This window comes from Camarhynchus parvulus, chromosome 1A, assembly GCF_901933205.1.
Source record: "Camarhynchus parvulus chromosome 1A, STF_HiC, whole genome shotgun sequence".
NCBI lineage: Eukaryota > Metazoa > Chordata > Aves > Passeriformes > Thraupidae > Camarhynchus > Camarhynchus parvulus.
In genome coordinates this window covers 15,210,707-15,236,627 of record NC_044586.1, presented here as the reverse complement: position 1 = coordinate 15,236,627, position 25,921 = coordinate 15,210,707, and the positions used below count along the sequence as shown (strand labels likewise).

The 25,921-nt window shown below is 46.0% G+C and overlaps 2 protein-coding genes across 2 annotated transcripts; one reads left to right on the top strand and one right to left on the bottom strand.

Moving 5' to 3' along the window:
• Positions 1-412: 412 nt before the first annotated feature.
• MED21 (mediator complex subunit 21) lies at positions 413-5,178 on the bottom strand. Its single transcript, XM_030960896.1, has 4 exons — positions 5,064-5,178; positions 4,707-4,821; positions 4,376-4,476; positions 413-2,210 (listed from the first exon to the last, which is right to left on the bottom strand). Exons 1-4 carry the CDS (start codon positions 5,103-5,105, stop codon positions 2,034-2,036), a joined length of 435 nt encoding a protein of 144 aa, XP_030816756.1. The 5' UTR covers positions 5,106-5,178; the 3' UTR covers positions 413-2,033.
• A 1,043-nt stretch (positions 5,179-6,221) lies between these two features.
• TM7SF3 (transmembrane 7 superfamily member 3) lies at positions 6,222-24,834 on the top strand. The gene is made up of 12 exons (XM_030960061.1): positions 6,222-6,363; positions 12,382-12,536; positions 14,341-14,491; positions 16,084-16,204; positions 16,958-17,129; positions 17,441-17,618; positions 18,870-18,956; positions 19,366-19,446; positions 20,165-20,317; positions 21,430-21,527; positions 22,089-22,251; positions 22,713-24,834. Exons 1-12 carry the CDS (start codon positions 6,294-6,296, stop codon positions 22,973-22,975), a joined length of 1,692 nt encoding a protein of 563 aa, XP_030815921.1. The 5' UTR covers positions 6,222-6,293; the 3' UTR covers positions 22,976-24,834.
• Positions 24,835-25,921: the final 1,087 nt, after the last annotated feature.

Below are 25,921 nucleotides of genomic sequence, written 5' to 3'. Positions count from 1 at the left end.
CAAGCTGCAGACTGTGAAAGAGCAGGTGAAAATCTACAACAGCTCAAGTGTTGAAACACTGAACATACTTATGATAAAACTGATTTATACTCTGGTTAAGGTCTACTTCCAAGTGTGACCACTTATTTGGTGCTTAAACAGCAACTAGAAGCAAGAGCTACCACAGTTAGGCAGTATCAGGCTGCAGAAATGGAGCACATTTCAGAAATAAAAGAATAGAAGGCTACAAAATGGAAAGAACTGTGGTTCCTGAAGATGTACTGTCTCCCACAGCTTCCAAGTTAACAAGTGTGAGGTGATGCACATGTTAAGCTGTAAAAGGGAATCTACTATGAAGATCAAATCCCTTTTCCAGCAACGTATCTCAATTTAAGACATCTCAAAAAAAATCCACAAAGCCCAAACTTTTCCCTCTTTTCAAGTCCACTAATTCAAAAAGCAAGCAAACAACAAAAATTCACCCCACCCTAATCCAAACCATTTTGAGAAGCACTGGATGTAGTTTTTCCAGAAAAAACCAAAAACCAGGCCCCAGGACTGACTTGAAATGAAAATCTGGCCTCTCAAGCCTCCCCAGGACATGGGCAAAATAAATCAAGGACAAGCTACCGTAGGCCTAGGGCTGTACTGTAGTCTGTTCACCCTCCAATCTTTTTTTCCTTCTGCAGAATCTGATAGTACAAGAGTTCCAGAACAGCAGATTGAATTTATGACTACAGATATGCACATAAGCAATTAAATACTAGTCTCATTAAGCACTTACAGTTTTAGTATTTGTTGGAGGTATGAACACTTTTGTCATTTTTAATCCTCAAAACACTGTGCTGTGCTACACTTGTTGAATGCTAAAGGCATTTTTGAATTGCTCTGATTTGTCTGGGTGCATTAGCATTACGTGTAACTTTCAAGTCAATGACAGTGTAGTCAATATATAGAAACAGGTGATTTTGATGAGGAAACAAGCAGATGTTATGTGGCAACAAACAACATCCTGCAATAACAAGGCTAGTAACTCAAAACAACAGAAAATGAGCAAGTTTAAGCCCAAGTTCATGCTTTGAACCCTACATTAGCTGCTGGTTTGGTGTTGGGGTTTTATTTCAAATATCATAAGAGACACTAGTATTTCTCTAGTCCTACAACAAAGAGCAGAAACTGACTCTGTGATCGAGTGTGTGAAGATAAATACAACTCTGTAGAGCACCTTGGGGACAATGGGAATCTTGCTGCTTATGATCACAGCACTCATACAGCAGCCACTGCTTACACTGAAAAGCAGCTTTATGTAATAAGCTATTTTCAGTTTTCTCACTGCTGATTTTTATCCAGTCATCCAATGCTTCCTCATCACTGCCTGCTTTAGAGGCACTCATCAGTTGCCAAGAAAATACAGAATATCAGTAAAAGCAGAGAAATAGCACAAGCAAGAGCAAGTGTGTCAGCGGCAACAATGGACTCAAAGGCTCATTTGTGAATTACAAACAATAATAAATGTCAATATCAGACACCTGCAGGTTTATTTCATTGTAAATGCGATGCCAATGACAAGAACAATAAGTCTGTAAACATCAGAGTTCACTTATCCTTTCATATGCTCTGTAAAGGGTGGTAAAGCAGCCAATCAACATTACCAGTACTGGTAATTAAAACATGACCATCACTGCATTCACAGCACTGTCTCCAGGGAACTCTGGCCAATCCTAGGTGTCTAAGGCTTACAAAAAAAAACATACCACGACCATAGTGGGATCAACTTATACAAATACTTGTAATAGGTAACAGATTCGATTGAAGTCATATTTGCGAACAGAAAGCTCGTTTTAGGTCAAAGAAACATCCACGCCGCTCCGGAACAGAGCCCCTGTAGAAGCGTTTCTCACACAAAACCCGCAGCCGAGCGGTGCCCAAGCCGCCGCTCCCGACGCGGAGCAGAGCGGGGCAGCCCCGTGGGAGGGCCGGGCCAGCCCAGCCATTCCCGGCGTATCCAGAGGCGTTCCCGAGGCTCTCGGGCAGGGCCGCGCTGCCCCCTGGCGCTACGAGTCGGGCAGGGGCTGGCTGTGGGTGCCGCTCCGCGTCTTCAGCTGCGACTGGGCGATGTCGGCCAGGGCGCTCTGGATCTTCTCGAGCAGCACATCCCCGCGGTACACCACCTCCTCCAGCCGCGCCGCCGCCTCGTGGTTCTCCTCCTCCAGCCGGTGCAGGCTCGCAGCCTTCAAAGCAAAACCGGGATCATGCCCAAAGATTTTTGGCTGTTTATGTATTTTTCATATATTCGTGTCTCTGGATACTACTATCACATAGTCCTAGAATTCTTCCTACCGTTTCCCTTTAGAACAATAAGCTAAACCTTCTAATGTATACTTGGAACTCTGTTCAGTCTTATTCTTATGAAGAAGAAGCCTGACTGAGATGTTTTGTTTTCCAACCAGAATCGGAGAACTCACAAGAAATGGGGCAAAGAAGCACCTGGAACAATTCCAATGGGGTAGAATGCAAGGAAAACTACCAAACCAACTACTCTTCTAACTGGCAATATTTATTAGATGTGCTAATTTGTTAAACTTATAAAATTGTAGAAATCTGATGCCGGGTGTGCCCATGACCATTGGGACACCTGGAAGCTTCCAATAAAGGCCTGCTTTTTATTTTACTATTTTAACACTCTTGCAAGCGTTTCCTTTTTTGATATTAGGCAACAGGGAAAAGCAAGGATCTTCAACAGAACCCTGAAGTGACTTTGCTACTCAAGGATACTGAGGAAACAGCTGGTGCTCCCTAAAAAGAAAAAGATTCTCTTGTTTAATAGTTGACTGCAACTAATTCACAGATTAAAGCAGAATTTGTACTGTCAACTTCACCAAAAGGGAAGTCACAAGGGGCAGGTAAATTGTGCTAAGCATTCATCTAGCAGCTCCTTTTATCACTTAAGACAAGACTCAGATCTGAAACATACACCAAGACAACTTTAGTACAAACAACTTTTTTCTATTTTCTAATTAACCAAGTATTATCTACCACTTCTCAACTAAACCTATAGTGCATATTTGAGAATGTTTCAAGCATCTTCAAAACCATTTCTTTGAAGACTATCAGAATATTTAATACTGCACCAAATTAAGAAACAGAAAATAAAAATCAAAACTGGAATCCAAGTGATGGAATCCAAGCTAATTTATCTTAAAATCACACCAGACAGAAAGTATCAGAAATTTTTGTGACATGAAGTTCTTCATTAAGACAGTAAGAAACTGTTGAAGTATCACCTCTAAGGAAAGCATGTCCCTACTGGATCACCAGCTCCTCCTTCTGGAGCACCCTGCTCTGCCCACACCAGCTGCCACTTTGATCAGACCCTGCTCAGTCACGGAATAAACTGGAATCTGTCTGCAGCAGGCATTCTATCTTCAGCTATTAAAAATGCACTTAGAGGAAATTATGCTAGTGTTAACGAGGCCAATTAGGATGATCAGCAATTACTGTGAGTAGAAAAGTTCCCAAATTTAACCTCCTCTGTTTAAAACCAAACGTGATGCCACTGCCAAATCATTTCTCTTTGGCCCATTCGCTGTCAATCTGTAAAACACTTCTGAATGGTTACAGAGTATCAATGCAGGTTTAAAACTTCTAGGCGATCTTAAAGGAGCTCATCAGGTTTGTCAGGTTTGTATTCTACATCCTTTGTGCATTCCAAAAAGGAAATACTTTATGGAAAATCCAGCCATTAAGAGTCAAAAAAAAAAAAAGAAGATGGTTTTAATAGGTAAAATCTGTGAAACAATAGGAAAAAAAAATAAAAACCAAGTTTGACTGGTTCAAAGGAAGACTCCTTGTTATTAAAAAGTGATGGAATTATTTTGTGACGGAGCTGAAGAACTTAAAGGACACCCTGCAAACTCTTTAACCAGAAACAAAGTGGAAGAACAAAAGACTTCTGTAGTGCTGGTTTTGCAGCTACAAAATGAAATGTGAGAAAATAAGAATTATTACACAAAGGGAAAAAAAAAGAATAAAACAATGCACAAAGCATCAGTACAGTAGTTATATTTGTTCTGTTGTTCTGTTAATATCTGAAAAAGAAAAAAAGATGAGCAGTTTCCAGTATAGTGGTGGCATAATAAATTCACCTTTTTTTTTTACATTTTAACACAAAACCAAGCCAAAAATATTGTCACTGATTATAATCTTATTTGGAACTAGATGCAAGTTCAGTATTTCACACTAAGCCTACAAAGTACTCACTCATAAAAAATTCAGGTTTGTACTAAAATAATTTTTCAATGACGCCATGGCTTAGAGATGAAAAAATGTGTTTTAAAAAAAAGGAGGAAGTTTGCCTTCAGGAGCCTTCTGATACTGGAATTAGGAAAACTCCTACCTGCAAAGCTGCTGTGGATTCTTCACTGGGCAGGGAATCTATGAGAACATCGATATCCTTGGCAGTGCGAGCGATCAGAGCTGCGAACAGCTGGGCATACTCTGCACAAAACACAGCACAACTCAGGCAATCACTCAGGGAATTACGAGAAACAAGCACAACTCTGCTGTCACAATGCTATGCAGAAAAGTGCAGCCGGCATCCACTGACGACTTACCTCCACCACTCCACCAGGTAAGGGGGAATTATTTGCCGAGGCCGGATTTTGCATTCGCGAGCGCACTGCCCCGCAGCACGTTCGCGTGGAGGGGACGCAGGGAGCCAGACTCACCTTCCGTGGGGTTCACGGGCTGATCCTTGTTTATGGCCGTCTGGATGTTGCTGAAGGAGGCCGGCGGGCCGCACTGCTGCAGCACTCCGATGGCGTTACAGAACTGGTCCGCGAGCTGCCGGCACCAATTAACACGGCGTTAATCACTCTGCCCCACCGCTACAGCCACCCCCGGCTCCCGGCGCGCCCCCGCCCGCCCAGCATCCCGGCCGTGTGGAGGGTGCGCACCCACAGCCGCGGCCATTCCCCGGCCGGGGGGCTGCGGGCGGGGGATCGCATCACCACATCCCCGCACAGGCGGCGCAGCCCGTGCCGTGCCCCGCGGCCCCAGGCGAGCGGAGGCAGCGGCCGCCTCACCGAGTTGACGGCGTCCTGCAGCTGGGTCAGCCGGTCCGCCATGGCCTCGCCTCAGTCGTCGCCGCCGCCGCTGAGGCGCGGGCCCGCGGGGCGCGCACGCCCCCTGGCGGCCGGGAGGAACGGTTTGGGGGCAGCGGGGAGAACCCATCCGCAGCGGGGGTGGGCCGGCCTCGGCACGGCTGCCCGGGGCGGCGCTGCAGTCGCCGGCCCTCAGGGTGTTTAAGGGAAGGCTGAACTTGGCATTCAGTGCCATGGTCGGCTTGGCACGGCGGTGTTCGGTCACAGGTTGAACTTGATGATCTTAGACGTCTTTTCCAACCCAAGTGATTCTGTTACTGCCACGGCCTGGACAGCTTTTGCTGTGCAGCAGTCGCTCTGATCCCAGCTGAGGGCCGCAGCAGTGCTCAGGTGCTCCACTCCAGCCCCGACCTGAGCGGGGAAAAGCCAGAATGTAGTGTTCCCAACAAGCCAAATCAGAGATAGCATCTGGCCTCCGAGTCACTGGTTGCAGAATAAATGTCATTTGTGCCAGTCGGTTTGTGCCCATCTTTCTTATCTCTGACAGCTGGGTACAATGCCAGCCTTCTCCCAGGTGGACCTTAGAGATCATCTCTTTCCAAACTCCCGCCACTGGCAGGGACACTTTCCACTATCCTAGGTTGCTCAGAGCAACCATCCAACCTGGCCTTGGACACTTCCAGGGATGAGGCAGTCACAGCTTTCCTGTGCCAGGGCCTTGCCACCCTCACAGGGAAGAATTTCTTCTAATATCCAATCTAAACCTCAATTTGAAGCCATTTCTGTTATCCTGTCACAACACGCCTTTAGAAATAACCACTCTGAAGCCTTGTCACAGATGCGGGTGCAGCAATGATACAAATAATCCGACCAAAGTGTTTTCCCGACGGCGCGGTTGGGTGAGGATTTTGTCTGCTGGGAGGTGGGTTCTCTTCACGCTCCAAAGTTAAACCCCAAGTCCGAAACTACCGGTCCGAACCCCACCGTGCAATTTTAGGAGTTCGCAGCTGTTGCCGCGGCCAAGCGCTTCCCCTCCGCATTCCCACCGCCCTTCCCGGCAGGGCCGTCCCGCAGGTGCCGGAGGGGGCGGGAGCGGCTCCATCCAGCCGGGCGGGCGGGCCCCGCCTGCGGGCCGCCCCCAGCGCCCGCCCCGCCCCAGCTGTCCGGCCTTCCCCGGCCTCAGCGCCCCTGTCCCGCTCCCTCCGCGGCGCCATGTGGGTTTCGCCTCGCCCTGCGCTGCTCCTGCTGCTCATGGGGGTCCTGCGCCATGGCGGAGCCTCAGGTGAGGGCGGTGTGAGCCGGAGCGGGGGGCGCGTGGGGCTGTGGCCGCCATTAAGCGGCCGGAGGAGCCCGGCTCGTACCGGGAACCGCGGGGCTGTGCCTGGGGTTGTGTCCAGCGGCGGGGGCTTGCTGGCACTGTGGAGCCTTTTGGGGCTTGCTGGCACTGCGGAGCCTTTTGGGGTGTCCCCGGTGCTGGCCGCTCTCCGGAGGGCGACCTGCCGCTGTCCGGAGGGATGAGCAGGAATGCGGAGCAAAGCTGCCTGCGGCGCTGCAGAATCGATTCGTAGTTGTCTTAATCTTTCATGAAGACAAGGAGAACCACCCTTTTCCCCCCTTTCCCTCCCTATCCACTTTTTTTTTTTAATACCTTAATTGCTATGGAGGCCGTAATTTTAACTGTTTCATGGATAATTCGGAATCGTTTTAGGCGCGTCGTTGCGGGGCTGCGGTACAGCTGATGCGGCTGGTGTAGGGCTGGATTCCCCGAACAGAAACAAGGTGGTATTCGCTACCTATGATCATGAGCTTACATGACAAAGGGAACATGGCTAAAAGGAGGTTTGGTTGGTTTTCCCTCCCGCGACTGTGTTCAGGTGTGCATGGGTTCCCACCACCCTAGTGGATGGTGGGTTGAAAACCACTGTCGCTATAAAACTAGGCAAAGGAGCAAATCCTAGAATTTGCAGCTTGATTCCTAAACTTACTTACTTGATTCCTAAACTTACTTACTGTCCGTACTGATGTAATCTGACTCTATTTGGCACGGGCTTTTTTTTTTGTAATTTCCCTGTGCTCCTGCATGTGACTAAAATAGGAGTCCAGAGTTAAGTGTGCTGTAATAAGTATAGTTTGGGAAGATTTACAGTCACTTTTTTTTTCTGGTTAAATTCTTATCTGTTCAAATAAAGGAAAAAATAAACAGTTTCCTCTCAGAGATAACTCAGAGATAAGCAATCAGTCCTTTGTATCAGGGCTGATGTAAGCCTCCTCCTCTTAGTTTTGCTTTATTTTTATACTTGCTTCTAACCATAGACTCATAGAATGGTTTGGGACCTTAAAGCTCATCTCATTTCAATCCCCCTGCCATGGTCTAGTGGACACCTTCCACTAGGCCAGGTTGCTTAATGCCCCACCCAACCTGGCTTTGAATGAATGAAGCTTAATTGTCCCAAAGGAGACTCTTGGGATACTTTGAAGGGCTGCAGGACAGCATTTGGAACCAGTTCCAGGTGTAGAAGGCCTCTCTCTGCCCAGGTTTCATGCCCAAGATCCTAATGGAGAGCCAAGTATTCCCTGTTTCTTGCAGGACCTAAAAGCTGCTGGGCACCTGATGGTCACAAGCAGATGTGAGAATGAAAGCTCTGCCTTCTTAGACCTTGATGTCCTTAAGATAACTTAAAGGATGCTAACTAGCAGCTTGTCTCCTGGACTTGATGAAAATGGGTCATGTGTTGAGTAATTTTTTTACAACATGTAAAAAGGCAAAGCAACTATGAAACCAAGCAAACTGCTTTGTCTTGAAGGAACCTGTTGCTGTTTTTCCTTGCACGATTGAGGGTGGAGGGGAAAAGTGTTTGCCTCGTGAAAATCTAATAAGCTGTGTAATTTGTGTGCCAGAGTCTAGCTGATCATTAGGGCCTTTAAACAAGGCCACTTGCTTAATGGTTCACTGATTTGAAATTGTCTTGTGCTTATTCATTTGTGGACACCCACTTTGCAGGGATGGGCTCTGCTAACTCCTAATCTTTGAAGATCCTGCTTCATTTAAAAAGTGGTGATTAGTAAAATCTTTGCATGATGGCCTGTGATACCTCTCTGGGTTTCTGGTGGGCTGCAGCTCCTCAAGCTTGGTCTTTGTGCAGAAGTGCTTTATACATTGTGTTTGTTGCCTTCCAGGGAGTTCTGTCCTCCTGAGGAGGAGTTCAGCTGGCTGTGTTTGCTACATCCCAACCAGGCTGTTTAGTTTTGGAAAAACTAAAGTGAATTTATAGTGTAATCAGGACTGAGTGGTGCTTTTGTAAAGGGAGCTTATCTGGGTGAAACTTGTTTGTGCCAGCTGTTTAGTCTATGCAGAGATGATACTTTAGAAGTTGATACAAAACTCTTCCCTCACTTTTGAGGCTGTAAAGACCTCTAGCCCGGTGAGCAGAACAGTCCTCTAGAATGGGAATGGTGCAGATGGTGACAAGCCACATTCTGTGGTGTCATCTGCTTTAAGCATCAAGTTGTTCTAAGCATGAGTCTCAGTACACACACAGTCAAAGTTCAGAAGCTTTCAGAAGTGTTCCTGCTTCTTTTGGGAGCTGGGTAGGTGCTGTATTTTTAGGGGGTTCAGTAGTGTGGGAAGACAGACCCTGTAGCCAGACTCCCATGATCTGGGTCTGTATGGCCTTACAGGTCTGATAGGCTATGGCTCCAGGCTTTATTCTGTTAAGTAACTGTATGCTAATGTTTTTCTTGCTCAAACTGGTTGTTGGTCTGAGCTTGCACTTCATCTTCATTAAATGTTTTCATGTGACTACTTGTTGTTGTACTCCCTGCACTGGAAAGTTCTCCTTAGCTCCTGGAGTTTGCTTACATCAGGTTGTTTTGCATATCCACTGCAAGGTGCTCTGCACCCAGTAGAAATGTGTTTTCTCTGACTGCACAGAACCTCTCTGAGGGAAGCATAGTGTTTGAGCACGGCTCTGCAGGTGAAGACTGTTCTGTATAGGCAGCAGGGGCATTTCTTCAGTTGTTTCTTACCGGAAATTGGACTGCTAGGTGTCATCAAGACCCCTGTGTGGTTAACTGCTCCGTGGTGGTGGGGAGTGACACTTGGCTGTTGGAGCTGGAAATGTGGTTTATTCAAAGCATCAGAGCAGCCAAGAGCTTGGCACTGAATCAGCACAATGGAAACAGTTAAAACTGGGTGTAGCCTGTTGGGGAAACTGTGTGTCACAGGGAAGGGATAGCAAGTGCCGAGACTCTGGAATTGTTAGTCTTGTGGTTTAGTTAGGAATAAGGACTTTTGATCTCAGAAGGGTTCCAGGAGGTTCTATTTCTTTGCTGTCTTTACTGGCTGTGCCCTTCATATGAGAGAAGAGGTAGTGTGAGGTGACAGTGTGGGCTGTTTGCTCTGTTCGTCAGTGCTGTGTGCAGGACTATCTGTGCTCCAGTTCTGGTGCTCTTTATGCAGTAATACATGCTCAGTGCTCCATGCTCTGCTGCTGCACAGTTTCAGCAATGCTGACTTCCTTTCACCATCTGTGCAGTTGATAAGCTCTGTAATAGTTTGGGTTCCTCTCATGTATCTAACCCAAAATTACTCTGATGTGCAGTGACTGTTACAGTCCTTCCCACAGGGCAAGGAAGAGAGCATAGCCTGGCATCTTAGAGTGCTTCCAGACCTTCACTGTTGGAAGCAATAAAACAAGTTGGGATGCCTGGTTTTTGCTCCTGTCTCTGTTTCTGACTTGCTGGATCAGCTCTCTCACTTGTGAGGTGGTGTTAACTGTGCTGCTGGTCCTGTCTGGTGGGCCACCTCTGGGCAGATCAAGCTTGCCCAAAGGAGAAGGTTGTACGCTGTGACCAGCACTATGTGGTCATTGAGGTCTCTGTGTCCACTTTCAAAGGACGTTTGACAAGACTGAGCTCTCTGTGCTCAGGGAGTCTAATGCCTGTCTGGTATTAGAACCAGAGAACTGGTGATAGCAATAGGCCTGGTGAATTGTGAGTTGATTAATTTAAGCAATTAGTCTTGCTCACCACCTTCCCTTTCTGTCTCAGTGCACCAGTAGTGACAAATGACAGAGATGGAGAAGGCTGGAAGGATGCTGTGGTGTGTGGCTGTGGAACAATTCCTCTTCCAAAAACTCCTTAGAAGGGTCTGTTGCTCTGCAGTGTTCATCCTCTTTTAGGCCTGGCTGGAAGTGTGGTTCAAGGAGCCTGTGAACAGCAAGCTGAACAAGACTTGTCTGGTGGGTGTAGATGTTCTTCACCCTGAGTCTCTGCTCTTGTGCCCAGACTTTGGGATAATGTGTGTCACATGTGCTGTTCTCGGAGCAGTTATGCAAACAGAAAGCAATATAGAACACCATACCTTAATTCACCACACTAATTAAACTTGAGAGAGTGCCTCTGACATTTAGAGTCTCATGATCACGCTGAAGTAGTGGCTGTGTGTCCTGCTGACGAATCTGTCCTTATTTATGCAGAGGCCCCTGGGTATGGGTACAGAGTGGAGGTGAGAAACAAGGTGGAGCAATGCAGCTTTTTCCCCTTGATGTAGATCACACAGAGAATGTGTATGGTCTCAGCTTTTTTCTTAAAGAACAAAAGTGTGAATGTCTTGCGGTTCAGGAAGCTCTGCTAAAGTTTTTAAAGAGCAAAGAAAAATATTTTTCATGAATTGTAAGCATTCACTGTAAATTTCTGAATGTATAGTTTTATAGTCTGTGCCTTCTGAATGCTTTTTAGCATTCATACTGCTACTTGCATTCGTGGTAGAACTTGAGCTAGTGAGGAAGGATCAGAGGATATCTGAATGCTGCTCAAGGGACTCTGAAGAATCAGAAGCCGAAGGATGCACAAAGTTTTTTTTTGCAGCTTTAATTTTACATTACTGTGTGAAAATTTGGTGTAGAAGCTTCTACCTTAACACAAACTGCAGATGATGGAGCAGAAAAATAGAGTATCTTTCTTTCCTCACAAGTGGTTTATGAACGCCCATATTTTAGCTGAGGCTTTATTTGTGATGCAGTACCGGTATTAATTGAATTTTGGGAATGAGCATGTACGGGTTGAAGTTCCTTCCCTCACTGTGTATGGAGTGGAGGAGGCATAACAGCTTCCCTCTGTTAACATATCAGGAGGCAAAAAAACTGGCCAATGATGCCAGTTCTTGGCAGGAGAGAGAGAAAAATAACAAGAAAGCAGTCAGAGAGTACTGGGTATAGTTTCAGGTAAGTAAACTGTCCCCTCCCTTGTGAAAGGGAGCCCCTCAGTGTCATCAGCAAGTGTCCTTCGGATGGTGCTGCTGGTGACTCTGTGTTAAGGAACTCGGCAGTACCAACCCTTTCCACCAGAGGCAACTTCATTGAGGAAGTGTGTGTGTGTGTGTGTGTGTTCAGGCTTGATACGTTTTAGGTCTGTTTGGATACAGAGGCAGGCAGAAGAATTCAGGGAAAAGCCTGGAAGGCATTGTGCAGCCTGGCTGCAACCACCAACCAAAGAGCATCTTGTGGCTGCTTCACTTTCCTCCCTTGGCATCCCCTGTCCCTGCAGCACAGGGAGAAGCCAGGCTTGCTTGCAGGACTTGAATGACAAGCCAAAGCTGATTCTCAAAGATCTTGTATCCTAGCTCATGTGGTTCTCTTTCAATTAAAATGACAGTGGATCATGGGGTTATGCTCATTGTAAGAAGAAATGGTCTGAGTTGTGTCTAGGAAAAATTAGTCAGATTTTTAGGTCTAGAGATGGGGATGCAGCAATCCTAATGATTAAAAACCGTTTGGCAGCAAAAAAATGTGGACTAGCTGAAAGTGGGTAAATGTATGTATGCAAACTACTGTCTTCTGGAACTTGACTTCAATTCCCATGGTTTGTAGGAATTCACCTGCAAAGTCTGATGGATATCGTGCAAGTTGGCGGGCTGGTACAAACATACCTGCCTGTATTTGCCAAAGACCAGGCAGTCCTCAGTATCTTCTCTTACTGACTTTTTGGAGTGTAGCTGGCTGGTTGGGTAAGCTGTATCAAATCCTTACTCCTGGCAGGAAGCTCTGTCCCTGTGCTCAGGTGAGTGCCAGGCTGCAGAGCAGGTAGCCTGGCTGTACCTGTGTCTGCAGGTACAGCTCTGTGTGCAGCAGTCTCTGAAAGCTTGGTACAGCTCACAGGATGAGAGCAGCACAAAGCAACATCCTGCTCTGCTCCCAGCTGATTAATACTGAGCTACTGGAAACTTCCAGGCTTCTCTGGTAATTGCTTCCCTCTGGACCAAAAAAACCCTGTATCTTCCTTTTTTTTTTTTATAATGCAGGTCTTCTTGAGCTCTCCTTGGGAAAATTCAGAAATGTCCTACTTAACCAGACCAGTCCAGTGGAGGCTGTAATCAGGAACATCGCCAGCAATGTGACTGTGGTTATTTTTCAAGTGCATGCCCAGCAGAGTGATGTGGTGATATCCTTTGATAAGGTAAGAGTGTCACTTCTGTTAAGTGCTGCCTGTCTTTCAACAAAGACTTGGCTCTGGTACATGTAGGACTAATGGACTGAAGCTGTATAAATAAAGTGTCTTTTACCTGCTTGGCTTTTAGACAGTGTTACTGTAGCTTCGGAAATTCTTTCTTGTACTTATATGTCATAGCTGCTATTTTGAAAGACTGAATGCCAAAGGAATGTCAGAGCTGGCTTGAAAATGTTTCAAGGCTCTTTATTTGGTGGAAGTGGTGCTTTTTGTCATGTGGCTCTACTGACTGTTGTCCATCAGCTTGTCACATTAAAACCAGATCTGTGTGTTTGCCAGATGCTCCATGCATGATCACTTTGGGATGTTGGGTTGTCTGCTGTTTCCATGGCTTGTATTTAACCACTGTAGATAGAATGTGTTGTTATCCCAGCTCCTTGTCCTGAATCTAATCCTCCTTCGGTAACACATGGAGAAATTCCTCTACATACTCCAGTAAAAGCTGCTACTTCTAGACAGCAATAAAAACATTCCTGCTGCTGTACCTTACATCCCAATAATGATAGGACAAAATGAGGCTAATATAAATACTGATTTTTGTTGTGGTGCTGGGAGGCTCTCGCTGGTATTTGAACAGAACATGGACTAAGCTGAAGGTGGTAGATGGAGATCTGACAGCTGCAATCCAGTTCCCCTCTCTCTACCAGCATCTTTGAAATCAGAATATACTGCGTGCCAAGAAGTATCCTGGGAAGCTTAGGAGATGAATGACCTGTAACACAAGTCACCCAGCTCAGCCATCCTTGTACTGGTGAAACAGCCAGGATTACAGGCCTGAAACATTACTGTTACACCTGTTCAGTCTTTGCTTGCCATTGGCAGAATCCTCTGCTGCCAGTTCAGATCCTCTTTGCATTCATGGGCCTTACCAGGCCCAGGGCAGTGATGCATAAATGCAGCTGTACTGCTTTTAGGGCTGGCCTGCCTCTAGAAATACGGAATTGAGCCAGATCTTTGTCTGCCAGGTCCAATGTGCTTCCTTGCAGCATTGCCTTGGGTAACTGTGGCTGCCTTGGCCAAAGGCACTTTCCATGCTGGAAATGTGGCTGCAGATCAACTGGTTGTTCCAGCTGTGAGATTGTGATACTGTCATTGCTGCTTATCTTTCCCTAAGAGCTCTGGTTATGGAAGGGATGGTGGTGCTGGGGATTGGGTCAGTGGTTGGCCTGGCCCCAAAACCATCTGGCATTGCTAGTGTTAAGGCAGCTGTCATACAGTCATGGCCATTCTGGTGGAGATAGGAAGGTGCTTCTGTATGCTGTTGCCAGAACACTTCCTTGCTGCCATCTCACAACATTTTGTGAGGGATACTCCAGTCCTTTTACATTTTTACTAGTCAATCTATTGCCAGACCTACTAGCTGGATTTCGCTGCAACTTGCTTGTGATTATCAGCTCTGTAGTAGTCCCACACTTGTCATTTGGGTTTTTGAGCCTGAGCCAGGCAGTGTGTGGTGTCAGAGCTCCCTTTTTTCACCAGCTAGGGATGCCATCCAGAGGGACCTTGACAGGTTGAGAGGTGGGCAGACCTCATATAATTCAGCAAGGCCCTACATGTGGAGCTGGACAATTACAAGCACAAATACATTTTGGGCAGAGCCTGATCTGTTGTAACTGGCACTGATGTGTGTGCCTGGCAGGTTTGTGGCAGGAATAGCCTCCTGTGATATTATCAAAATACAGGAATGTTATCAAACTGTGATAGGAATCTTCTCAAGAAGAACTGTTTGTTTCTGTAACTTGTTTCTGTGCAGACCCCGTCAGTGAACAGCTCAGGAGTCGGGGTGGACAGAGGGCTGGTGTCCGTCCTTCGGCCGGAACAGACGGTGTGCACGTGGTACCTGCGCGCCCTGGCTGCTGGCCAGGTGCTCAGCACCGCCATCTCCATCCCCTGCATGGAGAGAGGTACGTGCTCAGGGCATGCCAGCTCTGCTCAGGCAAGTCATCTGGGGAATGAAGTGTTGGCCTTTCAGTCTTACATGGTGGAAGTCTGATGGAGATACCAGAAATTCTTTTGAAATGGGCTGAAAAGGTTTTTATTGTCACTGCTGAATTGTGAGTTGTGTATTGGAGGTACTCTATGGTCTTGCCATGACTTAAGCCTTAGAATAGAAAACTGCTGTGCATGTGATTAGGGAATCACACATCTGTTTGGATTGGAAGGGGACCATAAAGATCATCCAGTTCCACCTCCCTCTGCCATGGGCAGGGACACCTTCCACTATCCCAGGTTGCTCAGGACCCCATCCAGCCTGGCCTTGGACACTGCCAGGGATGGAGCGTCCACAGCTTCTCTGGACAACCTGTGCCAGGGGCTCACCACCCTCACAGGGAAGAGTTTCTTCCTCATATTGATGCCTTGAGAGGCTGAACCTGGAACAGAGACTAGACAGAGCTAAAGGAATAAAGTAGGTATTTATTGAAAGGCCTTAATAGATATATCTTGGGCAATACAAGAGCCTGGCCAGGGCTACAGCCAAAATGGACCCAAAATGGTCACAAAATGGATGACTGGTCATGAGGTCTCACTCTTTTATAAGTTTTAGTCCACTTGCATATTGGACTTAATTGTCCAATTATAGCTTCAGGTTATGAAGTCACATCCTTCTTGTTGCTCTTTTCAGTTCTCCATTGTTTATACTTTCTGGAAACTTCTAACGGCTGTCCTTGGTCTCAGGCTAGAAAGGGATTGTTTTGTCTACCTACCCTGCAAAGAGAATTTACTGACACCTAATATTAAACTTAGAGCTACTCACCTAGGCAGCAGAGAATCTGAAAAATATGAAATCTAAAACCCAAGCCATCAATATCCAATCTAAATCTACCCTCCTTCAGCTTAAAACCATTACTCCTTGTCCTGTCATCCCTAGGCCCTTGTAAAAATTCCCTCTCCAGCTTTCTTGTAGGGTCCCTTCAGGTATAGGAAGGCTGCTGGAAAGGTCTCCCCAAAGCCTTTTCCAGGCTGAGCAACCCCTACTCTGAACCTTGATCATAGGAGAGATGCTCCGTCCCTCTGGTCATCTTCATGGTCCTCCTTTGGACTAACTCCAGCAGGTCCACATCCTTCTTGTGTTGGGGTGGGGTCTTGCCAGAGCAGAGTAGAGGGGCAGGTCCCCCCTGGCCCTGCTGCCCACTCCTCTTTGCATGCAGGATATTGGTGTGTGTCTGGGCTGTGAGCACACATTGCTGGGTCATGTCAAGCTTCTCATCAGCCAACACTCCCAAGTGCTTCTCCTCAGGGCTGCCCTCAATCCCTTCCCCACCCAGCCTGTGTTTGTGCTTGGAATTGCCCTGAGCCATGTGCAGGACCTGGCAGGAGCTTGAATCCTTCCATTCCAACACTCCAGTCACTGGAGTCACCCATGTGTGGGCACCTGTTACAGGCTGCAGTGAAACCCATTTGCTGCCTGCAGGGCCAGAACCTGATGGTTTTCTGTGCTCAGCAAGTGGATTGTGCCTGCAAGTGTGTAACTGCAGTTATTTTCTCTGTGTTCTAGATCCTATTCCTGGGGGCTGCAATCTAGAATTTGACTTGGAAGTGGATCCAAATATTTACCTGGACTACACGTTGGTTGATATACACATCAAGTTTGCCCCTGCAAACTTGGGATATACCAGGTGTGTGGAGAATTTTAGTGCACTGAGCAAGACCTTCTGTCCAGTGTTTGGCCAAAAGGCTAAAGTAAGACCCTGCTGTAACAGCTGAACCATCCAGCTGCTGGCAGAAATCTTGTTCGCTGCAACAAATGTAAATAGGGAAAAGGAGGAGGGGAAGACGTACTGCATGAGGGAGATAAAGGTTGAGAGTTACATCTTGTGGGGGAGGTTATGCAACTTCAGAAATGTAAGCAGTCAGTAAATACTGGATATTTCCATTCCCTGTAACAGCTTAATTTGTTTGAGAAGCAATTGTATGTTACAGCCAGTTTTATTTCTTGCCTAGTACTAAAGCATGATAATGATCCAGAGTTTTGTTTAACTTGAGACTTCAAGTTAAAAGGTGTTATTTCCTGAATGGTGCCTGGTGTCACAAGTGATAGGCAGGGAATGGGGAAGACTCTTCAGAACTGTATGGAAAGACAAACAGTAATGCTGTGGTCTTTGGCTGTTGTGGCCTCCTGGAATTCTTGTTATGGCAATTCACAGGAAGCCTCTGTAAGTGTAAAGGCAGGTACCAGCACAGCCACCACCTGTGCCAAGGTGGTTCTGTGTGATGATGCTGTGCCCTGTGCTCACAAACACAGTCCAGCTTTGAGTTAGCTGTTGGTGTGCACCTCTGAAGAGTAGAGGCAAACCCTGTGGACAGGTAGGTAACTGCTGAAAACTGATGTTAAATCTGGGGCCTTGTGGCTGATGTGCTTTTCATTGCAGAGGAGCAAGCCCCCCACCCTGTGATTCAGGGACTGGCCAGAGCTCCCGCTGGCGGCTGCGCTACGATGTGTACCAGTACTTCCTGCCCGAGAATGACCTGTCTGAGATGGTGCTCATGAGCCACATACGGAAAATGTCCGGGGTGCAGAGTGTCAAAGCCAATGGCATTAAGGTGAGCCCCAAGCAGTGGGTGCCAGCTATGTGGCAGTTGGGGCTCTCTTGTTTTCTCCTCCCCTGTGCTTATCTTCCTGGAGGTGAGATGTGAGCAAGCTCCCTGGTCCTGCTGGGGAATGGAATGGCAGCCTTGCCTGCCTCAGAGGCCAGACCTGGGTCAGTAGGCTGGTGGGGAACCTGAACTGTGCCCTCAGGCAGGGAGGAGCAAAACAGGAGTGGGAGAATCTTCTCCCCTGTCAGAAAACACAGTAGTGCTGGAGGGAAGGGTTCCATCCTGTGAGCCTTTAACACAGATATTTACTTTTCCAGATGCTTACGCTGACAGCTGATGACAAGACCAATGTCTACTTCTCTTCACTTCCTGGGCAAGGTGTGATCTACAATGTCATAGTGTGGGATCCTCTTTGGAACACTTCTGCTGCATACATACCTGTGCATACATATGCCTGCAGTTTTACTGACCTGGTAGATAACTGCTCTTCCCTCAGTAAGTTGAGATTTGTATGTCCTTGCCAACTCCTCTGCAGCTTCTTGTGCTCCAACGTGCCAAATTTGCTTTAAGATTCTTTTTCCAATGTGTGCAGGAGATATTTGTTTTACACTGTGTATATTTTATTACTTTATTGTGAAGTCTACTTCTTGATTAGGGAGAAAGTCTAGAATGATGAAGTAAGACTAAGGAGAACCATTGGCAATTAAAGGTTTAACTTAATGGAGTTTTTTAATATGTGGCTTGCAAATGTAACTCTGAACTCTGTAGTGCCACCCCAGCTTTTTCCATTTCAACTGGATACCTAATTTAAAATAATTTGTAGGACTACAGATGCTGGATGTGAAGCTGAGCTAATAAAACACAGACTAGATTAGGCTCCAGCTAGATCTTTTTAACTGTGCTGATGCTAACAGGAATCCTGCAGGTATTTTGAAAGGAGGCAGTCCTCTAAAATAAGAGTGAAGATAATGTCAGCAATAGTGGAGTGACTACCAAGTCATGCTGCTTGGTACAAAACTATATAATGATGGAATTTGTGCAGACACAGCAAAGCTGCCACTCCCATTATGAATACAGAAGGGACACAAGTAATTGGTAGAATTTGGTTCATAAAGTAAGATTTGTTCTCATTATTTTCTTATATACTGTAACACAAGTGACTGTTGTCAAAATCAGTTGTCCTATGACAAGATGAGAAATTATCTAAGCCAAACTTCTCTAATTCAGAGCACATGGAAAATATAGTTTACTTCTGCAAATAGCTTAAATATAGGAAAGAAATTTAAGAGAAGATGGAGGTGAGCTATAATGGGATGCTGATGATCATTTTCGTTGCATGGCAAATGTATGAGAGAGAGACAAATGGTGAAGCCTGCAGTGATTAGGCCTATAGCTGCTACCTGGGTCACTAATCCCATAGTATTGATTTTTATAGATGACTGGATGTCCCTTTTTTAAACCTGAGCAGAGACTTTTCTGGCAAATTTATATCTGTATTATAAACAAGTTACAGAAACTTCTCTTGAATAAGGAGGAAGCTCTTGATTTCGTAATCAGTCTGGGACTATTTCAATGGTCTGTTGGAGATCTTACCAAGCCAACTGTTAGTTCAGGCATTGCAGATCTGAGAGAGTGGCAGCTCTCAAGTTGTCAGTAAAGTTTGTGACAGCAGCCTGACCATACCTTAATCTCTTTGTTGGGTGTACTAGGTGGAATGCTCTACTAAACCTACCTTTCTTCTTGTAGGTAAACTCTCTACCAAAGTATTCTTCACTGCTTTTGCTGTTCTTGGTCTTTTCACCTGCTTTTTTGGACACAGATTCTGGAAAACAGGTACTGAATATTTAATCTCATAAATCTGGTTGGAACTTCATAAATGTTACTCTGTGTAACTTAGAATGATGGTGTTATTAGCAAGATTCACTTGATAGTGATGCTGTGCCAGTTAGGTCCACTGCTTTGCTTTTATGGGCTCTGAGCCTTTAAGCTCAGAGCAGGAAGTTTTTGGGATGCAAAGAATAGAAACCTAGAGCCAGGGTGCATGCTGGGCAATACAGCTATAAATATGTAGTGTTGGACTATCTGTAGTGCTTGAGGATACCCCTGTCGAGAACAAAATGTTGTCTGGCTCTCCTTTTGTGAGCTGCTATATTCCTTCCTTGTTGTAATATGAAGATGTGTGAAGATCCACTGAAGTGAGCTTGGTATGAAGCTTGCTAAATATTTTTTCCTTCTTCTCTAGACTTATTCTTCATGGGCTTCATTGTTGCAGCATTTGTCTTCTTTGTGTTCATTACCAGGGTAACTGGCCTTAGCTATGATGGTGAGTAGATGTGTCAGGATATCATGTGATCTTCCCAAACTCTTGTTAGGAACCCTTCAGGTACAATCTCAAACCTTCAGGTTGTGCTGTTGGCCAGCCACAGGAAGGGTAGCAGGGTGATGCCTGATTGAGCTCTGATTGCCATAATAGCTGAAAATGCAATGGAGTAAGTGTTCATTCCAGCATCACAATGCTGCAGAATTAATAGCTGGATTTAATTTCAGTATCTATCCAAGGAAGTATAAGAGGTATTTGGAAACTATGGAAGTTTTCAACATACTTTCTTCCTACTTTCACAATGCATGGACCTCTGTTTCAGATCAAATGTAGGTTTCATCTGTAAAGTGGAAGTAGGTGGTCTGCACCCAGCTTGTCAGACCAGACAGATTTAGTTCTTTCTGTCTGTGCCACCTCATAGAGTTCCTTTTTTTGACACATGTGCAGTAGCTTGTAGCCACCTGAACTCCCTGGGAACTCAGGGAATTGATGTACATGGTGCCAAAGCCTCCATTCCAGCCCCCCTGCCACTCTTTCAGCAGCACATCCCCAGCTGCACGCTGACATCTAAGTGAAGTGCATGAAGCACATTCTGATACTTTTTTTACTTCATGCAAACCCACTGAAAAAAGCCAAACATGCATGTAAATAAAGCTGCTGAACATGTTACTGCAGGAACTGAAGTTTCCAGGGTGCTGGAATTTTCTCTTCTCTCTTTCAGTGCGTCTTATTTTGACGGCAGTGGCCGGAATCATTGGAGGCCTGCTCTTGGTTGTGAGCTGGTGGAGATTTGGCTCTGTCCTGCTCAGCATGCTTGTTATTGGACTTGTGTTGGGATTTCTCTTCTCATCAACACTCTTCTTTACTCCCCTAGGTAAGCACTGTAATCCTCTGCTTGGTGAGTGCTGTGTTCCTGCAGGGCTGCAGGCACACTGCAAGGCTCAAGAGTGAATGGCACTCTGGTTTATCTTACTGGGATGTTTAATGTTCCCTTTCCAGCGCTGGGAGGAATAGAGACATACCTGAAAGCTTCTTTCAGCTGTGCTGTAATTAAAAGTACCTGGGGAAAAGGGAACTGATTGTTTTGCCGAGAACTTGGTGACTCTTCCTACTGAAACTGTGTGCCATGTCTGTAGCACCAGCTCTGCTCCAGGCATGCACTTGCTATCTTGTTCTCTGTCCAGAACAAATGCCAGTAGAAAATCTACAGTCTAATTTGAAGGCTTCAGGCATAAAGGCCTTAGACAAATTGCTTAAAAGCCAGTAAGCCTGCTGAGCTGGAGCCCCTCTGGAACATCAGAGCATCAGCTATTGTAATTTTCAGTCTCAGAACTTCTCCTTTTGAGGTCCTTTGGTGGGACAGGTTTTTGTTCTCCAGTCATCTATCTATATTTGACTCAAGCCATGATTCTGTGGTAATCCATGCAGTCCCTGGTTGCCCTTCATTAAAGTGGAACAGTGACTGAGCTAGAGTTCAGCTTATCCCCTCTGGTGAATCCACAGGCCTTAGAAGGCAGGGAGAGCAAAGAAGGGTTTAAGTGATTTAATTTTCCTAAACCCCAGAAGAATTTGTTGCCTGGTGGTGTGGTGATGGCTACATTTGCACCATACTCTGGAGCCTGATGCAGATTTTTAGTTTGGAAACCCACAGAGGCAACAAAACAGCTTTTTATTGGGCATCAGTACTCTGGTGCTTTTAATTCTTACAAGGTGAGGAATGTGTATCTTGTTAAAAATTGTTCCGTGGACAAGATCTGCTGTTCCAGAAGGGTACAGGACCTGTGCTCAACTAGGACAGTTTTTCTGTTCTTGATTAACTGTTCCAATACATCTTAAACAGTCAGGATTTGAGCTCAAAAGCTGGGTTTTCAACAATATACTCCAGGTATTTTTGAATGTACAGAATTTTGGGGGGAAAAAGCTGACTCTCAAACACTTGTGGAAAAAGAAATGTTTCCCTCACTGCTGAATGTGGTGTCTTGGCAGGAGACTACAGGGTCTTCCGTGATGATGTGGTGTTCTGGGTGACCTTTACTTGTGTAGCCTTGATGATTCCAGTGCTTTTTGTTGGCTGCCCAAGAATTGTAAGTAACTCTGCTGTCACCTCAGAAGGAGGGAGGGAGAAGGGGGGATCAGATTTCTTAATGGAAAATGTTGTCCCATTGAATATGTACAGAAAACTTAGCACAGCTTTGTGAAGCTCTGCACAGGGCTGGTTGCAGGCAGTTCCTGTTTAGCCCCACTTGTGCTGAATGGTCCAGAAGCGAAGGTATTACTTATTTTGCACACAGCATCCACTAAAACCAGCATTAAATTGACTTGTGCTATCTTATCAGCTTGGCTGGATAACAGATATGTGCAGCTGATTTATCACAGAAGAACTGATAAAAATTACAAAATACTTGTCCAGAGAAGCTGTGGCTGCCCCATCCCATGCAGTGTCCAAGGCCAGGGTGGGCAGGGCTAGGAGCAGCCTGGGGCAGTGGAAGGTGTCCCTGCCCATGACAGGGGGTTGGAACTGGGTAGGCTTTATGTCCTTTTCAATCCAGGCCATTCCATGATTCTATAATTGTACTGTCTTAGGGAGGTGGGGAATAAAGAGTGTTCATCAGTCTCCTAAAGCTGTGGTTTTTCTCCCTGTCCAGCTGAACATCTTGGCTTCTGGAATAGTGGGCTCTTACACGGTGGTCCTGGCCATTGCTTGTTATGTCTACACAAGCCTTGCTTACATCACCTTAGACCTGCTCAGAAGGGTCCTCAACAATTACTTCAGCAGAGCTTACACCAATGTGCCTTTTCAAAGGAATGGTGAGTCCTCTGAGACTTTATTCTCCTTTTAAGGACGTATCACTGCCTCTTTGGTACTGTTGTAAACAGTAGAGTGAGGGCAGGAAGGGGATGGAAGGAGAACACAGTACAGTGTGAGATTTAACATCCACATGAGAAATTTTAGGCTTTCAAAAGCAGTACTGAATAGACTCATAGGCAGGAACCTTCCTGCAGGTGTTGTGACAAAGGACCTTGTGAAAGGTGGTGCTCAGACTTGTGCTGGCAGCTTGCTGAGGAGTGAGCAGTCCAAGGCCTAATACAGTGGAGAGACTCTTCCCAGCTCCTTGTGTGTTCTGGCCTCTGTGTGGAGTCACTCTGGGCATCTGAGGATGTGGGGATGGTACTTCATTCCTGTCTGTCACAAAACTAGTTCAGTGTTTGTGCTTGGGAAGGCAAGGAATATTCTGCTTTGCTACAGGAATCTGTTTCTGTTTTTCCAGACTTCATCATCCTGTCAGTGTGGGCAATGCTGGCCCTCAGCGGGGTCACTGTGCAGCTCCGCCGGGAGAGGAGTGAGGTGCCCTTCCCACCACATCCCTATCTCATCTGGAAGAGGGAAAGGGAACGTAGAAGCACCAATGTCTTAGACCCCAGCCATCATATCCCTCCCCTGAGAGAGAGGATCCACAACAAGCTGCTGCATATCAAAGAGTTCTTCCAGAAGGACCAGCCAGCCGGGGAGAGAACTCCATTGCTTCTGTAACTTGCCAAATAACTGATGGGAATGGAGAGGGAGAACTGGCAAAGGTGAGATGATTACCAGTAACCAGTCAGTGGTGCAGGATTTACCACTGCCAATTTGTCCTGCTGAATAAGAGATTGCTGCTTGGCCAGCTTGGCAGAGCAGTTCACTGTCCAGTACACTACATGCTGTTTGTGACTCTGTGTCACACTCTGCCTGCTGCAACCTGCTTGAGTCCAGCTGCAGAATCCTGTACTCGTTGCCAAGGACAGTCATTGATCCTGTGGAGTCTACTTTGCTGTTTGGGTATGTGGAATATCAAACAGGCCTTGGAAAGCAACCTGCTGATTGTTCCTTGCGTGTGGAAATGTCTGCTGAGGCGGTGCACAACTTGCTCCCAAGGGTGGGCAGCCTGTCCAGTTGTGAGGGGAGGGACAGGGACTGGACATACAGGGAGTTCTTCCAGCAGGAACTGAGCATCTCCTTCTAACAGGTACAAAACATGTGGCTGCAGACATGCTGGTTTCCAAGAAGTGTTACTGAACCTTGCAAGCTGAACTGAGTGACTTGAATTGAAACTGCACTGAGTTAACTGTTGTATGTGTGCACTGTAGGGCTCGGGAATGGGGACTGATCTGAGACAAGAAGACTTTTTCCTTTGCTTTTGGCTGGTTTTGTAGCAAGTCAGTCATCTGGTCTCTGTGCAGAGATGGCTGCTAGGAGAACACAAGAGGTTTGTCTCCCTGTTTGCTTTCTGAACAGCCTGTGTCTTGTTTCTGCTCTGGTATAGTATCTTTTTTGATGGTGCTGTCATAAAAGAAAAAAGGAAATAAGCTCCTTGTACCCAATTGCAATTTTTTCCCCCTGGAGTTGGCTGAAACACTAATTATTTATTTTCAATCATCTTTTAATTTTGCCTTTAAGGGGTGAAAACAGCATTCAGCTAGCAAGATACTGACCAGGAACCTTGCTGACTGAATGTGTTCCTTACCTATTTGAATTGCATCTGCCCAAAGCAGAATGTAGTATAAAAACAGATGAGGGACCAATCTCCTGTGGTGGCTTTATGCTCTTCCTCAAAAAAAAACCAAACAACCCAAGAGCCATTTTCAAAATGTCAGCTGGAGCAATGTGGTTTTGGCTCATCCCAAAGACACCTGGGCGTGTTTTACCTGTGCTTGTCCCTTGTGCCCTGTCCTGGTCTCCAGTGGGGGTCTGTCATGCACTGCAGGATGGCTCAAGTCTCACATGCTGTACTGTGACACAGGGTATGGTGACTCTTCCTCCTTCTCCCTGTGTCTGAACCTTCAGTGAGAGCAGCTGAGTGCACAGTCCTGCCTGTGTGAGGCGAGTGGCTGCTCAGGTGCCTGCATGGAGCCTCCATGAGGGAATTCCCCAGGGATGGAAGCTTAAGCTCTCAGCCACCCCTTTAAATTCTTGGTAGGAAATCTGTAAGAAACAGCTCTTTCTGAGGAAGCTGGCAAAATAACTCTTTCTGGGAACTTTGTTGGAAGTTAAAGCACCCTGGCATAGACAGGAATGAATGACTTTTAAATGGCTTTTCTTTAAGGAGTGAGAGCTCAAAGAGAGTGTCCGAGGTGACTGAATCCTTCTGATGTTTAGAGACAAACCCCATCCTTGCTTGGAGCTGGATCATCTGCCTCAAACAGCAAAGCAAGGCTGCAATCCTGTGGTTTGGCTCTGGTTTCCCTGTGCTGTTGTGTGGCACATGGGGTAAACAAGGAGCTCTTCCCTGGGTCTCTGCCCATCCTCCCAGTACTCATCCTGAGCATGTCTCTGCCATGTGCCATGGCAGGCAGCAAACCCTTCTGTGGTATAGAAATGCTCTTAAACATGTTTACCTTGGTGGGTTTTTATAACTGCTGTGATTAACATTGTGCAAGAAACAAGTTTAACTTTAATTTTCTATATCTTTTATAATAAAGATGTCTTTTCAAAGAATATTGAAACGAAAGGTGCCTCTTTGAATTCAATGATGCTTTTACAGTTTAGCCTCTGCCTTTGATCTTGTATGGAGAGTTTGCTTTGAAAAATTTTCTTCTGGCCAAGGGCTGAGGTGGGGGAGGTTGCTGGCATTGCAGTGACACCCAGAGGCTGAGAGTGTTCTCTGTGCAGCCACTGAGGGAAGCGCGTGGTCCAGAGAGGCTTTTTGTTTTGAGAGCATTGTCAGATGAGGCTCTGGAAAACAAAGAAATGGTTGTCATCCCCTTCTTCCCTGAAATCTCGTCTGCAAGATCACATAGGAATCTTCTAGCAGAATTGGGCTTTGAACTCTTTTTTTCTGAGATCCTGACTTGGAGATTGTATTTCCTTTTTTTGGTTCTGCCAAGAAATGGTTCAGGAATTTTCTTACATAGTCCGTCCCTAAGCCACAGTGATTAACAGTGGTCATGATCAAAATACATTAACTGATCCACTGCAGTGTTGAAGGGGTATTTTCAAGTCTTTTTTTGTGTAATCCTTGAAATCCAGGGTCTGTTTAAGGTCTCTTTAAGGTCCCATCCCATACCACAAATCCTTCTATGAGTCTGTGATTCCCTTCTGTCCTTGCCTAGAGCTGTCCTTGATCTGGAAAGGCTTCCAAAAAAGACGGAGCCCCTCTAGAGGAATCAGTAGGCTCCATCTCAAAATGTGCATGTTTCACTGAGCCTTGGAGCTTTTCATCTCTCTGCCTTCTGACCTGTCAGCAGCTGTAGGTCTGCAGTGATCTTGGCAGTGTTTTTTGGGGAGCTTTAGTGGAACTTTGGTTCCTGGTTGGTTTATCCAGTGAAGAGTCAGCATAAGAAACACTGAGCCTTTGGGTATGCAAGGTGAGTATTGTGTTAGGTTATTGTGTCCTTACTCAGAGGTAGGAATGCATTGATATATTGATATATCCAGATTTATTTGGATTTTGCCAATGTCCATCTGGTTGCCTTCCCCTCCCATATCCTGGATTAGTAGGCT